The sequence below is a fragment of the Schistocerca nitens genome, chromosome 7, assembly GCF_023898315.1.
Source record: "Schistocerca nitens isolate TAMUIC-IGC-003100 chromosome 7, iqSchNite1.1, whole genome shotgun sequence".
Classification (NCBI taxonomy): domain Eukaryota; kingdom Metazoa; phylum Arthropoda; class Insecta; order Orthoptera; family Acrididae; genus Schistocerca; species Schistocerca nitens.
The window spans coordinates 613,860,224-613,875,643 of NC_064620.1; the positions used below are offsets into that span (position 1 = coordinate 613,860,224).

Here is a 15,420-nt window from a genome sequence, read left to right on the forward strand (position 1 = left end):
CGTAACGCACCAGCCAGCCTTCGTCCGCCGTCTGTTGTGAGGCTGGCGTATCGCACACTGAAACACACAAAATCATAATTTCGCACCATATTTCCTAAAAGTAACCCCTTGTCCTCTACAGTTGTGAGTGAGATGGAGATTGTGGTGCACAAGGTTTTCTGAGTTCTTGAGTTCATGAAAAGTGAGTCACAAATTTCAGTGCAGCGGGCATTTCGTACCACATTCGGTCTTCAACCACGAACAAGCAAAATCATTATCCGTTGATTTAAGCAATTTGAACAGTCTGGGAGTGTGTGCAAAAGAAACAGCACAGGCCGACCGTGTGTGTCAGAGGGTGATGACCGATGGAGTAAAGAAATTTTTGTGCGCAGTCCCAGTAAGGCTACCAATAGAGCCAGTTGAGAACCTGGAATACCCCAACCAACTTTATGAAAAGTTCTGAGACGGCGTGTGCTGTACAAGCCCTACCGATTACAAGTTGTGCAGGCTCTCAATCCCAATTACTAAGCGAAGTGTCTCCCATTTTGTGGTTATGTGCTAGCATAGATGGAGGATGACGCATTTCTACAGCGTGTAATTTTTAGTGGAAAATTCAACAGACACAATGATTGCATATGGGATTTGGAAAATCCACATTCACCATTGCGACACAAAAGAGACTCACTGAAGATCATCGTGTTCTGTGCCATATCACATACAAAGGTTTATGGACCATTTTTCTTTGTGGAAAGAACTGTAATGGGAATCAGGTACCTGGATGTTTTGGAACAATAGCTGTTCCCTCAAGTTATGGAAGATTCCCAGGACTTCGTTTTACAACAGGACGGCGCTCCGCCACATTGGCACCGTGATGTACGACGCTATTTGAATGACTCCCTTCCTCAGTGCTACATCGGTTGCAGAGGACTTAAGAACCTAGCTCTGTACTTCTGGCCACCGAGATCTCCTGATCTCACACCCTGTGACTATTTATTATGGGGTTATGAGGAGGAAGCTTTTAACGTCCCGCCTCTACCAACCGCTCTGAACGACCTGCGGAACCGGACCACTGCTGCCGCGCACTGAGTAACAGCAGACATACTGTCGCATGTGCTGGACGAGTTTGGCTACCGCGTCGATGTTTGCAGTGTAGCCAACGGTGGCCACACTGAACATTTATAACATTTATCACATCTCTAATTTTTAGATAATCATTAAAAACAAAATAATTACATATTATTAAATTTATTAAATTGATATCAAGCATTAGGAAAAAAAACTTTGAAACTTCCTCTTTTATTGGTATAAAGCTTGTTTACTTTCGTATTTGTACTTGAATAAATACGAAGTTTTGAAAATGGGTCCATTATTTAGGATAACGCTGTACTTGAACAGTCCTAAGACTGTAATTACAACAAACATTTTCTGTGACTCTTCATTCAATGTAATTTGCAAGTAGGCATTACGCAAATCTTCCTTAGAAAAGTAACATCCTGCACCAAGCCGGTCCATGAGTTCCTCAGGCCGAGATAACGCACAAGTGTCAACTACTGTCTGTGTATTGACTGTAGACTTGAATACAACATAAATGCCAATGCGACCACAAGACTTAGGCAACAAAACTAGTGGACTTGATTAGCTTGAATGGGAGCAACTACACCATTATCTTGCAATCCTTTCAGTTCGCTCGCTACTTTCTCTTAAGGCATTTGGAACGTGGCGGGCCCGAAATAATTTAGGCTGTACATTGTCTTTCAATGTAACATGCGCTAAAAAGTTATTAGCTTTCCCCATTCCTTCGGAAAATAGTCCAGGAAATTCTTTAAGCAAGCTAGCTGCATTGGCTTTCGGATCAAAAGTCGATATGGAACGTACATTGTCTTGGATGCTGAGACCAAACCAATCAGAGGCATCTAAACCAAAAATGCTCTCATCGTCTCTTGATGTCAATACCGTAAAATTAACTGTCGTAGTGTGAGATTTCTAAATGGCAGACAAACTACAATGTCCAAGCGCTGGAATTTCCTGTCCGTTGTAAGCAGTGAGGTGCTTGCTAGATTTAGAAAGCCGTGGTGAGCCGGACTGTTCGTACATGGCACGGCTTAGCAAAGTTACTGAGGCACCTGTGTCTAACTCAAAGTTCACACGACGACCTGCAATGCGTAATGATACAAATAGTTTGTTAGAACGTCATTGTACAGCACTAGGGCGAGAAGGAGGTACAACTTTAATCATACTTTTGACAGAACCTATTGCAGATTTGGAAAACACAACGTTCACTGCATGTGCACTAGCGTGTTTTTTTTCTGGGAGCGGCCAAAATTGGCGTTTTTGTGTCGTTGCCAACAAACTACTTGGAGATGGCCTTTTTTTTCCACAGATGTAACACGTTACGTTACGTGATGGGCAATGTTGTCTTTTATGGCGAGCAAAACATCTAGGGCAAGACTTCACTAAGTTCACCGGCTTGTTTACATCCTTACGAGGCTGTCATCACGGATGTGTACGCTGCTTGGGGCGGTCGCGAGCTAGGAGTGACTCCACCCGACAAGTTGGGACCTGGTCAAACTTATCGGCCACTATGGTACCCGAGTCATATTGCTCTAAGATTTGCAACGTTTGAGAAAATGAAGGATCAGAGTACTTAAGGATCTGTTTCCGTGTTCTGCTATCGGGGACATTGAATGTTATAACATCTCGAATCACGAGGTCACAGTTATTATGATTTATTTATCGCATGGAAATACGTATGCAGTTTTCAGCGATATTTACACAATACAAAAGAAATATTTATACATAACAAAAGGAATGTACAGGAGTTATGGTCACTAATTATATCACAAACTGATATCCAGAGAGCCTTTCCAATCCAGTGCTGTTGGTGAGGTGTTGATTATGTCGTTCCAGCCTCCAGTAAGACATCTATTGGAACATTACTCTACAATGTGTTCAACATTGTTCTGTTGCTCCACAGTCTCACATCGGGGAGTCTGAGAGTCCCAATATGTACGTGAAGGACTTAGTTCTTCAATGTCCACATCGGATTCTGTTGAGCACACACCAGGTTCTTCTAGGTAGTTGGAAGCCTGGTATACATGTAGGGTCTTCGACGCCACGGCGGAGTATGCTGGCGTCGTTTTCCCATTTTTCCTTCCACACATCTTCAGTCTTGAATGGTTCTGGTTCTCGAGCTGTCCAGAATGGTTTTCTTGATTTGAGACCCGTGCAGGGTGGATTGAGCAGTATTTCCTGGGCGGGTAGCCCTTGGGAAAGCTTTACGTCATTAATCTTTTCCCATACGTGGGCCGCTGCTTATTGTCGTCTCAAATGTGGTGGAGTGATGCTACTGAGAGCAGACAGCCAAGGTAGTGTGGTTGATCTCACGGTGCCCGTTACAATTCTCATTGTGTCATTCAGCTGAAAGTCAACCTTACTGGCATGCACATTCCTGTACCAGACAGGTGTGCAATATTCAGCCACAGGATATACGAGGTCACCGTTAAAGTTGCCACAACTACACTTAAATTTACACTTCCTAGTCATGTCCCTTAATTCTGTATACCACTGACAGTACATCAATTCCGGCTTTTTCTGCAGACGGAAAAGCTGATACCTGGCTGTAGCTACGTGAACGTGCTGGTCTTAGTACTTGGTTAATGCAGCGATTACTTCGTCATAACTTAGTTCGCTTCCCACACCCGGGTTCCCGGGTTCGATTCCCGGCGGGGTCAGGGATTTTCTCTGCCTCGTGATGGCTGGGTGTTGTGTGCTGTCCTTAGGTTAGTTAGGTTTAAGTAGTTCTAAGTTCTAGGGGACTTATGACCACAGCAGTTGAGTCCCATAGTGCTCAGAGCCATTTGAACCATTTTTTAACTTAGTTCGTCGGGAGACGCAGCTGGGAAAAGTTTTTTTAGTAGCCTCAACACTGGGGGCCCTGCCATCGAAAGAAAGTATTATAGCTTTGCAATATCTTGAACACGATGAGCCGCACAATAAGCTTGGAACCGTGTCAGGTATTCGTGCCATTCCTCTTGTGTCTCATTAACTTGCCAGTACGTGGGTATGCTGGGCTGCGGCACTTGTTGGGCGTGTCGGTCAGTCGGCTATGCGGCCGCCGTTGCTTGTGCAGCCAGAAATTGTTGTACCGTTGTCAGCAAGGAAGCAAATGGTTGGGTCTGAAAGTCAAAAGCTCGTGTAAGATCCATAACATTGGTCGTCTGTGGCTGTGGGGCGGGGGCAGGGGGCGGAAGGGGCGTGGTAGCCATGGATTTCACAAATAAGTTATAGCAAAAAAGCAAGCAAGAAAAGCCCCTGAGAAGAGAAATTTGATTAGTTCTGCTGTTCCCCTCCTGGAATACATGCAAGAACTCAACAACAAATTTGCAATTAGAAACCGCTGCAATCTGAAAGACAAGAGAAACAAGCAAAATATTCTGAATTATACTCGTCGCCATCTTTTATGGCATTTCGTTGTCGCTTGTAAGGCAAGCAAGCAGAGCATGTTGATTGGTGGCTGGTATCCTGTTTCTATAACACAAACTAAACGCCTATATTAACTGTATTCTTAATTCTTAAACAAAGAGATACTTAACTTTAAGTTTCCATGAGCTGTGGTACAAGCTATCTTCTATATAGTCCATGTAGCCTCACTGCTGCTGAAGCAGAGGTTCGCCACGTTCACCCTAATGTTGCTATGTGCTTGCTGTCTGTCTGCTAAACTGCCTGCAGTTCCATCTCAATAACACGGTGGAAGTCCACGGCGTACAGTCACGAACTAACTGGTATAACTGGCTCGAACTAACTGGCTAAAACTGGCCCTCCAGTTCGCAACGGCGATGCTAAATACTCGCGGCTGAGAGGGGGTTGGTGGCACTTCTTGTCATTGGCCTCTATCGGTACTCTCGTAACCTCTATGCCGCTAGGTGCGCTACCGCCACCGTACGCCAGCCCATCCTCCCTTCTATTTCCCCTCTTATGTGTGCATGAAGTGTGTGTACATTGGATACAGTGACTGACAACTCACGGTACATTTCAGAACCGGCTGCCCGCGATCGCTGCGCACGCCACCTGTGGCATGCCCACCACCACAATCGCCCACTACCTCCAGAACATCAGAGCCAGTAAGTACCGCATTCTGCAGCAACATTATCCCATCCTTCCCTATTACTAATTTGTTCTTCTTGTGCCGATGTGGTTGATGTAGTAAGATAACATTGTCTGGAATGGTTCAAACATGCTATGTGACGTTTTTCCGGGGCCTACACTATTTGATAACTGATAAGGGACAGAGATATTACTGGACAGGAGGAACTACAGGCAATAACAGATGGCATGAAACACAATCCATACATAACAAACGTGGACTGACACGCTTATATCGATAAAAGGCACAGATTTCACCACATGGTAAAGCAAGATAATAGACATAAATAAAGTTCATCTATATCACAGGTCAGACTCCCAACACAAAGGTTTGTATCGGACTCTGAGTAACGAATATGCTCTCCTTGGGCACTAATGCACGTTACACAGTTGTTACTCTTACTTGAGTAGTACTTCGGGTGTATTGCCCTAGTCCTCTTTCCAGGCGATTTTCAGTTCTTGCACGGTTCGGAGAGGGAGCGTTCCTCGATAAATACGTCTGCCAAGAGCGTTCCAGACATGCCGTATAGAGTTTAAGTCCGGAAATATGCAGGCCATTCCACACGTTCAATATCTTCACAGTCCAATACCTCATTGTCCTGTCTGGGCGGGCCTTGTCTTCCATAAACAGATGGACACGATTCAGAATACTCCCTCTATAGTACTGTTGCGCTGCAACAGTACCTCACGCAAAGATATACATCAGTGTTGACCCATTGTGAATAATACAGCTCCACAGCATAGCGCCTAAGTCATACCGATGATGTTCATGAACCTTCTGTGGTCTGCAACGTATTCCCAGCTTTATCGGCACTAACTGGTGTCAAGAATCACTTTCCACAATGAAGTGGGATTCGTGGGAGTACATCACTCTGGACCATTGTTGCTGAGCCCAACCAACATGCTCCCTACAATAAGGAACTCTTTCTCAATGATGGCATGATTGAAGTGGAATTCATGTAGGCTTCCAAGCATACAAACCAGCCTGCTTTAATTTCCACAAAACGGTTTTGGCACAGACTTGTGTACCGGTAGCAGTTGTAAGGTTTGCAGCAATATCCCTAGGAATGTGATTTCTGCTCCTATTCGCCAGTAGGGATACTTGTCGACCGCCTTGCAGTGTAGTGGTCTTCCTGCAACAACCAGCATGCTATCGCACACCATTTTCACCTTCTGCAGGCATTTTGAATCACAAGGTGACACTATCAATTCCAAAAAACTAAATTCACATTTTGTGTAATAAAAAAAAACTTAATAATTTTTTTTCTGTACAAATAAGTTCTATCAAACATCTTCTATCTATGCAAATGACTGACATTTTCATCTACATTTCAGCCACAAACATTTTAATTTTTTAAAGAACTAAAATTTTTTACATAATAAATAATAGCAAAACAAAATGTATGCCAAAAATCAGCTATTTCGAAGACATAGAAAACTATTTTAAAGAAATCATGGATTGAGTTATATATATTTTGAATATTATTGTAAAGAAAATGGTTATTCAAATTTAACTAGACAAGATCTCTTTGAATGTATTGATTTTAATAGGAAAGAAATGAAGAAGAGAGTACTGGGATAAAAATATAAAATAATTTCGATCAATTTGTAAAACAGCAAATTTAAAGAATTATTCAAAACTTAATATAGAAAAATTAATCGATCCTGTTCTAAAACTGGTCGACAATATTAACGATAACGAATTAAATCAAAAAGCTTTGAAAGAACTTCCTGAAATCTGTAAAGCAAAAAATTTAAAAAATTATTCTGAACTTAACAAACAACATGTAATCCCTCTTATTGAAAGATCTGAGGACAGTATAAATAATAATGACAACAAATTAAATATAAAATTCTCAGAAGATCTATGTAAAACCTGCAAAATGAAATAATTAAAAAATTATTCTAAACTAAATAAACAACAACCTCTGAGATTAATATTAATAATATCAATAATGAGAATTATTTTCAAAAACTTCTACTAGATAAATATGAAGAAGTTAAACAAAAAACTTCCTGAAAAATTTTTCAGGTTACAATTTTCTAGATGCTTACAGTTTTTTAAATCACTTAAATGAACTAATAGAAAAGTCCTGCTTTTAAATTAGGGTAATAACATCTGAAATCATGTTGATAATACTGTTGAACCACAACAACTTTTAATCAAATAAAATTGAAGTAATCACTAAATTTAAGAATATTTTAATAATAAAACGATTAAAGCTAACATAAAATTTTATTGTGATTTAAAAGACAAGATGAAACAAAACAATTTCATTTTAAAACATGTAATGAAGTTCTATTATGAAAAATCAACACAAATACTATTAACAGAAATTGAGGAAATGCAATGAAGAAAATCTGGATGCTCTTTATTTCATGTAGATAATTTATAAGTAAGTGTTAAAAGCAAAAGACAATTTCTGGTTGTTCTTATATAGATTTACCAAAAGAATCTAAAGATAAAAGAGCTGTAATTAATATAAAAAATACATATCAAAAATTTTCTTTCTTCAATAAAATCAGTTCTATGTGACATTAATCATGATGGAGCAAGACTTAGTAAATATAGAAATATTGGATTATAATTAGATAAAATATTTGTAAAAGGGAAAATTAATTTTCCTGTTCACTTAACAGACACTCCAAAATTAGAAATGAAGTCAAATATTTTAATTAATGTTCACACTTATCATGAAAAATTTATTGTATATCCTCATAAGCATACAAAAAATAAAAAGAAAAACTTTAATTCTAGAAGAAACTTCAATTCTAGAAGAAAATATTCTCATTATTGTTGGATAAATACTCTCGATTAATTAGTTCAGAATCACCTAAAAATGGACATCAAATTTATCCTTGTAATGGATGTTTGTGATTTTTTTCGCAAGAACAATGAAACAATCTTTAAAACTATGTAAAACGCATAAAAAACTAAAATAGATATGCCACAAAATGTAAAAAAATTAAATTTACAAATTACATGTACCTTTTTCTAATCTATGCCGATTTTGAAGATCTTTAATAGGATGTTAACACTAGTCAGTCAGGTTCTCAAAAAGCTTATATTAATTAATATCAGAAAGAGTTACCTTTCTCATTCAGCTACTATGCTGAATATTATAGCAATAACTATAAGAAACCTGTAACATATACTAGTAAAAAGCAGTGAAAAAATTCGTTGAAATGTTAAAACAGGAAATAGCTGAATATATTTTCCAAATATTCCAATAATAATGACAAATGAAGAGAAAATAAATTTCACAAATTAATTTTTTTCTTTGTGTAAAGTAAATTACTAAAACAGAGAAAAATGTAAGACATCATGGCCATTTAACAAGAAAATACTGAGGAAGTGCTCATAAAGATTCAAATCTTAATTATCAAAGTCCAAATTTTATTCTGTTTATTATATTCATAATTTAGCAAATTGCAATGTTCATTTGTTTGTCAACAGATTAGCAATTGGTGATCAACTTATTAATGCTATTCAAAATAATGAACAAAAATATATTTATTTTAGTAAAGACGTTGAAGATGGATTAACATTAACATTTTTAGGTATGATTAAATTTTTACTTACAAGTATTGATAAATTATCTTCGACTCTCGCAAAAGAGCAATTAAGAGAAACAGCAAAACATTTTATATATGAACAATTTATTTAATGATTTATCTTTATGAATATATGAAATGTGAAGAAAAATTACAAGAAACAAAACTACCTAATAAAGAGTTCTTTTTGATCTATACTTAATAAACTGCAAAAGGTGTTGGAAAAAGTTCAATATTAAAAATTTAGAAGAATCCACAAAGCTATGTACTAAATCTGATGTTTTAACACTAGCACATACTTTTGAAAATTGTACAGATACATTTATAATCTCGATCCATATTTGTCTTTTACAACACTTGGTCTGTTTCGGGATTCTATATTAGGGATGAAAAAGAAATTAATTAGATTTATTACACAATCATGATATGTTTTTATTACTTGAAAAGCAATTCAAGGTGGAATTTCTCAAAGTAATCCATGATAGTTAAACTAAATAATTAATTTATGAAAAATTATGAACTAGGAAAACAATCACATTACGTGGAATATTTAGATGCAAATACTTTATATGGTTTATCTCTTTTAAGAGATTTGAATGGATAGATTCAAAATATTTCAGTTCTAGAAAACTTAAAATATTAGATGATGGTAAATATGAATTCAATTTCCGAACATGATTTCGAATATCCAAAAAAACTATGGGATTTAGTCAAAGATTTATTATTAACACCAGAAGGGCGAAATGAAATACTAAAAAGATTAAGTTACATGAAAAAACATGATTTCATCATTGAAATCTTAAACAGTGACTAGATCTTGGTTTAAGATTTAGAAAAATACATATAATATTATAACTATAAAAATCAGATTGATTGAAAAAATATTTAGATTTTAACACAGACAGGTATTTGGAAAAACAACAGAAATATCAGAAATAGAAGAGACAGTAAAATAATAACTGATCAAGAAAAATATACGAAATATGTTTTAAAACAAAATTATGAATATACTACCATATTTTCAGGAAATGTAATTGCAGTCCACATGAAAAAATAATAGAATTTAATGACCAATTTACATTCAAATGGGTATTCAATTATTTCGATAATATAAAAGTACGATTTCTGTTACTATGTAATTTAACGGAAATATGGCGATAATATTTATTTATGTTATATGGATACAGATTAATTTCTTTATGACATAAAAAACTGAAGATTTATACATGTAAAAGGTATGAAATCTATGATAAACGTACTTGGCATGAGTGATTATTTAAAAGATAGTATTTATGAAATTCTATAAGTAAAAAAGAAAGTTTTAGGAAAACTGTAAGACGAAAACTATCTAAATGTTATGTTACGATACATTACATTAAGATTGAAAAATTATACCTAGAAAGTAGAAGATCAATAATATAAAAAAATTTAAACATTTATAAAAGCTGTGTAAAAACCTAATTGTTTATGATGATTATAAAACCCCTTTGCATGACAAAAGAAAACAGTATAGAAAAATAAATTTAATTAGATCATATAAGTATAACTTGTAAACAGTTGAATGCAATAAAACAATTTTAAGTTCTGATGATGGTAAATATATATAAATGAAAAGATAAAATTAATACTTTACCGAATGGTCATTGTAAATTAAAATCAAACAAAATAATTGATTATAAGAGTGGTTTCTTATATGAAATAAATAGTTCCATAGAAGATTAAGAAAAACAAATAATGACATTAATAATTAAACAATTTTAATGTTTTTCATGACAAGGCAATTTTTGAGGTGTATGCATATATATTTTAGAAAAAGTTTTTCCACAAAATCATACAACTTTTTGATAAAACTTTTCTTTGTGTTGCAGATTATTGAAAGCTTTTTTCTCTTTTTTTACTTGATAATAGTTACAGACATGAACAGATTCAGTTGAATTTTTAAATCTGTTGTTTAAATTTTCACAAGTTAATGTTTTTAATCCACTTATTAATAAGTTCAATTTTTCATTATTCACCAGGGATAACCTCCAATTTATCAATTAATTGATGAGTCTCCTTCATCCAAATTTATTATATATATGTTTTCTTAATATTTTGAATTAATCCGTCATCCATTTTTTCATTTACAGTTGAATCTAAACTTGAGTCTAAGTTCAGTGGTAATTTTTTGGAATGACCAACAGTTTCTTGTATCAAATATTTAGATTTATTGCTTATACTTATTTTATTATATTTGGGTTATTATAGGAATATCATGTAAACGAATGATTCAATGTTGCTGCACAATTTGATAAATTAGACCATGTAAATAATGTATTCATATCATCCTAACATATTTACTTTTTAGTTAAAAGATTCATTAATCCATCTGTTTCTTCATATGTTCTTTCCTCAATAGTTAATATATCTCCATCACATTTTACTTGTAATGTACCAACAAATTTTAAAGTAGCCATGGGTCTTAATACAGAAATAGTATCCACACTATGACTGTAAACGTTCTTTCACTTACATTAACTTTTGTAATATTTAATGATTTTTCTTCATTTTTTAATTTCCTTTCTTCTTCATAATCCTGTGACAAAGTTTTTATATCTGATTCACCTAATGTATAATCTGTTTAATTGTTGAATTATTGTTAAATTCCTATAAATAATATTAATCATAAGGATACATTTGTTTTGCAACTTTACTATTTTCTTCAATAGCTTTCAAAATGTTATCACCCAATCCTATGACTCCTTGTATGTCTTGTTCAGTTGCATTTATATTGGGTTGATCTTCTTCATTAAATTTTTAATACTTTGTTCTTGGTTGTTTTTCCTATTTCTTAAATTCTTCCTTTAATTGTTCTTTTACTTTTGTATTTCTTCTAGCTTTTTTGACAAACACTGGATCAATTTTGAAAACATTGATTAAGAATAAAAAACAGTCATAATTTTTATTTTATATTCAATGATTCTATTCATTGTTTATGTTCAGCAATTATTTTTAGTGTTTATGTTCATCATTTATTTTCAACATTAATGTTCATTGTTAATGTTTAAGGATTACGTACAACACGTTTATTTAACATTTACATTTAAGGATTAAAAATTATTAATCTTTTCTTTGTAATCAACATTATTAAATTTTCTTCTCATATCTATTGCTATAATACTAAACTCATCTTTATTCCAATATCACCAACATATTCCTTTAAAATCATGAAATTTTAAGTTGGCACTAACAAATTCATGACAAATATGATGAAATTAGTGTCATGTTGTCTGAAAATATTTAAACACTTAAGATTACCTCTAAATATTTTTTATGCCGAATTTGAATAAGTCATATTACCTTATGTCTAGCAGTATTAAAATATTCTCTAACAATATCGTTAGAAACTACAACTGAATTACTTTCATATTCATGTGACGAAATAATTTCATCATTGCTCTCAATTAAATTAACAATTTTTCCTTATACTTATCTTTAAATATTTTTCATAAATGTTGCATACTCTGGTTGATCTAGACTTTTCGAATAAACATACAAATTATTAATTTTTTTCTAATGTAACCATCCACATGCTAGAATACACAACACTGAATAGAATTAGGTAAAAGTATACCATGTTTATTTTTTATTTTTTTGGGTTTATTGTTTTAGTACCCAATCTGTCATTTATTTACATAAATTTTATTAATATAAATGAGTTGATTATTTCAATTGAGTGATAATTCATTTGTTCTTAAGAAAGGTAACTATTCCAATAAGATAAAATTTTTAACTCCAAATATTACATAAAAAAATAATAAATTATACATTAACAAAGAAATTGTATATATTCGTTTTGGTGAAATATAATTCGAAAAAATTGGCAAATTTATTCAATTTAAAAAACCTAATACACACATCAGAGTAGATAAAAGTTTAATAAAGTAATAAAAGTAATAGAAAGTAATATTCTATTATTTATGGCTGAGGAATATTGTATTTGTCAAATTTTCAGACTTAAAAATCGAATTATTTAAGCCACTGAGAAAAACAATTGCTAATAATATTCCTACAATTATTGCAGTTGAATTAATAAATATAAATTTAAAACTAGCTGATGCAACGATTGTTAACCATTGATTATTTTTGTAGAGACTCTAGTATTTTTTCTTCATTTAAACCAAATACTGAACTTGGAGGACCAATAATTTATTTACAAGATTACCCCATAAATATCCTAATTTTTAATATCATTTAATAATCCCTATGTTGTTGTTGTTGTGGTCTTCAGTCCTGAGACTGGTTTGATGCAGCTCTCCATGCTACTCTATCCTGTGCAAGCCTCTTCATCTCCCAGTACCTACTGCAACCTACATCCTTCTGAATCTGCTTAGTGTATTCATCTCTTGGTCTCCCTCTACGATTTTTACCCTCCACGCTGCCCACCAATACTATAACTGATGAAAATCATAATTTGATTACCTTCAATGGTGCTTGTGTTACTGTAATTCAAAATGAATTTAAAATTTAATCCTTAATAAATCATTAACAGAAGTGAAAGGTATCAATTTTACTCATTTCTATTAATAAAAATATAATTTAAATCTTCCTAACAAAGAAACACTAATTAATATTAATGTTAGTGAATGTTGTATTCATATGAATTCTTCTCAACATTATAGGACATTTGATGTTATTCATAATGATGGACCACTTTTTTCAGCATTGGTAAATCAAATATTAAACTACATATTAAAAATGTGTTAAGATTCTTTGATGTCATTACAGTTAAAGTATATAACATTTTACCTAGAAAAGAACATCCATTTTTGGTTCAGCAACTCTTATTATATTAACTTCATCTGTATCAAATGATTTAACTATAAGGAACAATATTCTTAATAATGATAAAATTAAAAACAAACAAATAAGTATTTCATCCATTGGAATTATTTGGTGGATTTTTAATGATTTTAAAGAAATTATTTGGAAACGAGTTTAAATAATAATATTCACTTGGAGTTCAAGAAAAGATGTAGAAGTTTCTGTTCTTCTATAGACTACTGCTAATGAAAGTAGAACAGTTTCCAAAGATGGCTAAAACTATTGTAAAAGTATGGAAATTCTGGTTTCTGTTGTTACAGACGAGCCAGAAAAATCACTTGAACTAGAACAAGAAAGACTGAAAAACCCAAAAATTCTATTTTCTGATTTTGAACTACAAACAATCGAAAATTGTGGATTAAATTAAAAAAACAAATGTAGAACTAGATATTACAAATTATTATAATACCTATAAATTTGATATACCTTACATTATTTTCGTTTTTTCTAAACTAATCGAAAAAAAAGTTCTTTATTCACTAACATTAAATTACAAAATATCTACATAAAGATGGAATAAATAAAAATTTTCCTCAAGAATTATGAATTTTTACATTTCCTTTTGAAGTATTTCTTGGAAGTAAAAGAAAATAATAACTGTAAAATTGAGATTTTCAAAAATTAAAACGTTTATCGAACATTTCAAAATATTAAAATTTTCGGTTTAAAAAAAATTTAAAATACGGTTATTTTCCATATAAATAAAATCAAAACATGAGTGGTATTGTTGAGACTCTAGTTAGTGAATTTAACAGTTATAGTAATGGTTGTATAGAAGTGTTCACTAAATTAACAGAACTGAAAAAAAAACAAATCTTGCAACAATTCAAAATCCAACATTTGGATGACTAAATATGGTGAAAAAATTTTTTTGCTTTTAGATGTTAAATATAAAATGACTCTTCCAGGTTGTTACTCTAAAATCTTTTCAGAAAATGAAGATAAATTGCAGAAAATTTCTGAACTAAATTTGTTTATTGAGGTAAAAAGCAAAATAAAGATACATCAGTTCATGTTATTAAATTGGATTAAATTTTAGAATTTTTGTATTTTTAAATTTTTTAAATTTTATATTTTTACTGAATTAATTTATTTTTAATTAGATGAAAATTTCGTTCATCAGTATTGATAAAGTTTTAAATTATGGAATAAACAAAATTAAAATCTTGTTTTTAATTCTGAGATTTTTTAAAAAATGTGCTCTTTGCGCCAGGAATGACATACATATACTACTGTCACGACATGGTATGTTGCAGTAACTGATTCCATAGAAACTTCAAACGGTGCTCCGTGAACTGTCAACTACAATTGCTTTTATTATAATTAGTTGGGTGGTCTTTTGGTTCTTCAATAGCAACTGAATGTTGTATCTTAGCAACTATTATTTGTTCCTTAGCAGTTGTCAAGCAGTGTACCTCATCGATAACAGTATGACACCAACCATATAATGTTGTGATTTGTAAGGCACTGGGATGTGCCTGACTGATCTTCCATGGTCCACATTGCTATGTAAATGTGGGCTAGTGTGCAACCCTGCTGTAGCTCAGGTGATTAGTTGTAGTGAGGGCAGTGGGGTTTTCGCACCCTTATACTATGTTTCGATAAAACAGGCTGATTCTACTAAATTGTTCACCTCAAATATTTCTGGCAGCATGTGAGATACTGCAAATCTGTTTTGAAACCGGTGAATTGTGTAAAGTCCCCAGCAAATGATGTATATTCTCTTTTCACTGCTACATTAATTACACATTTTTAAATGTAAGCATAGTAATTTTGGTTTCTAGTATCTTAGTTCGAAAAATGACAAATTCGACACCATTGTACTCTTCCACATATGGCTACCAGTTTCAGAGTAATTCTAATATTAAGGACAAGATTTAT

The 15,420-nt window shown here is 33.1% G+C and overlaps 1 protein-coding gene across 4 annotated transcripts in view; it reads left to right on the forward strand.

The window, feature by feature from the left end:
• LOC126194813 (lipase member M-like) overlaps positions 1–15,420 on the forward strand; it is a 245,746-nt gene that overhangs the window by 182,241 nt on the left and 48,085 nt on the right. For all 4 annotated transcript variants that reach the window (XM_049933134.1, XM_049933135.1, XM_049933136.1 and 1 more), the window contains exon 7: positions 5,015–5,099. In XM_049933134.1, coding sequence (XP_049789091.1) covers positions 5,015–5,099 — 85 coding nt within the window. The remainder of the gene's footprint in view (positions 1–5,014; positions 5,100–15,420) is intronic.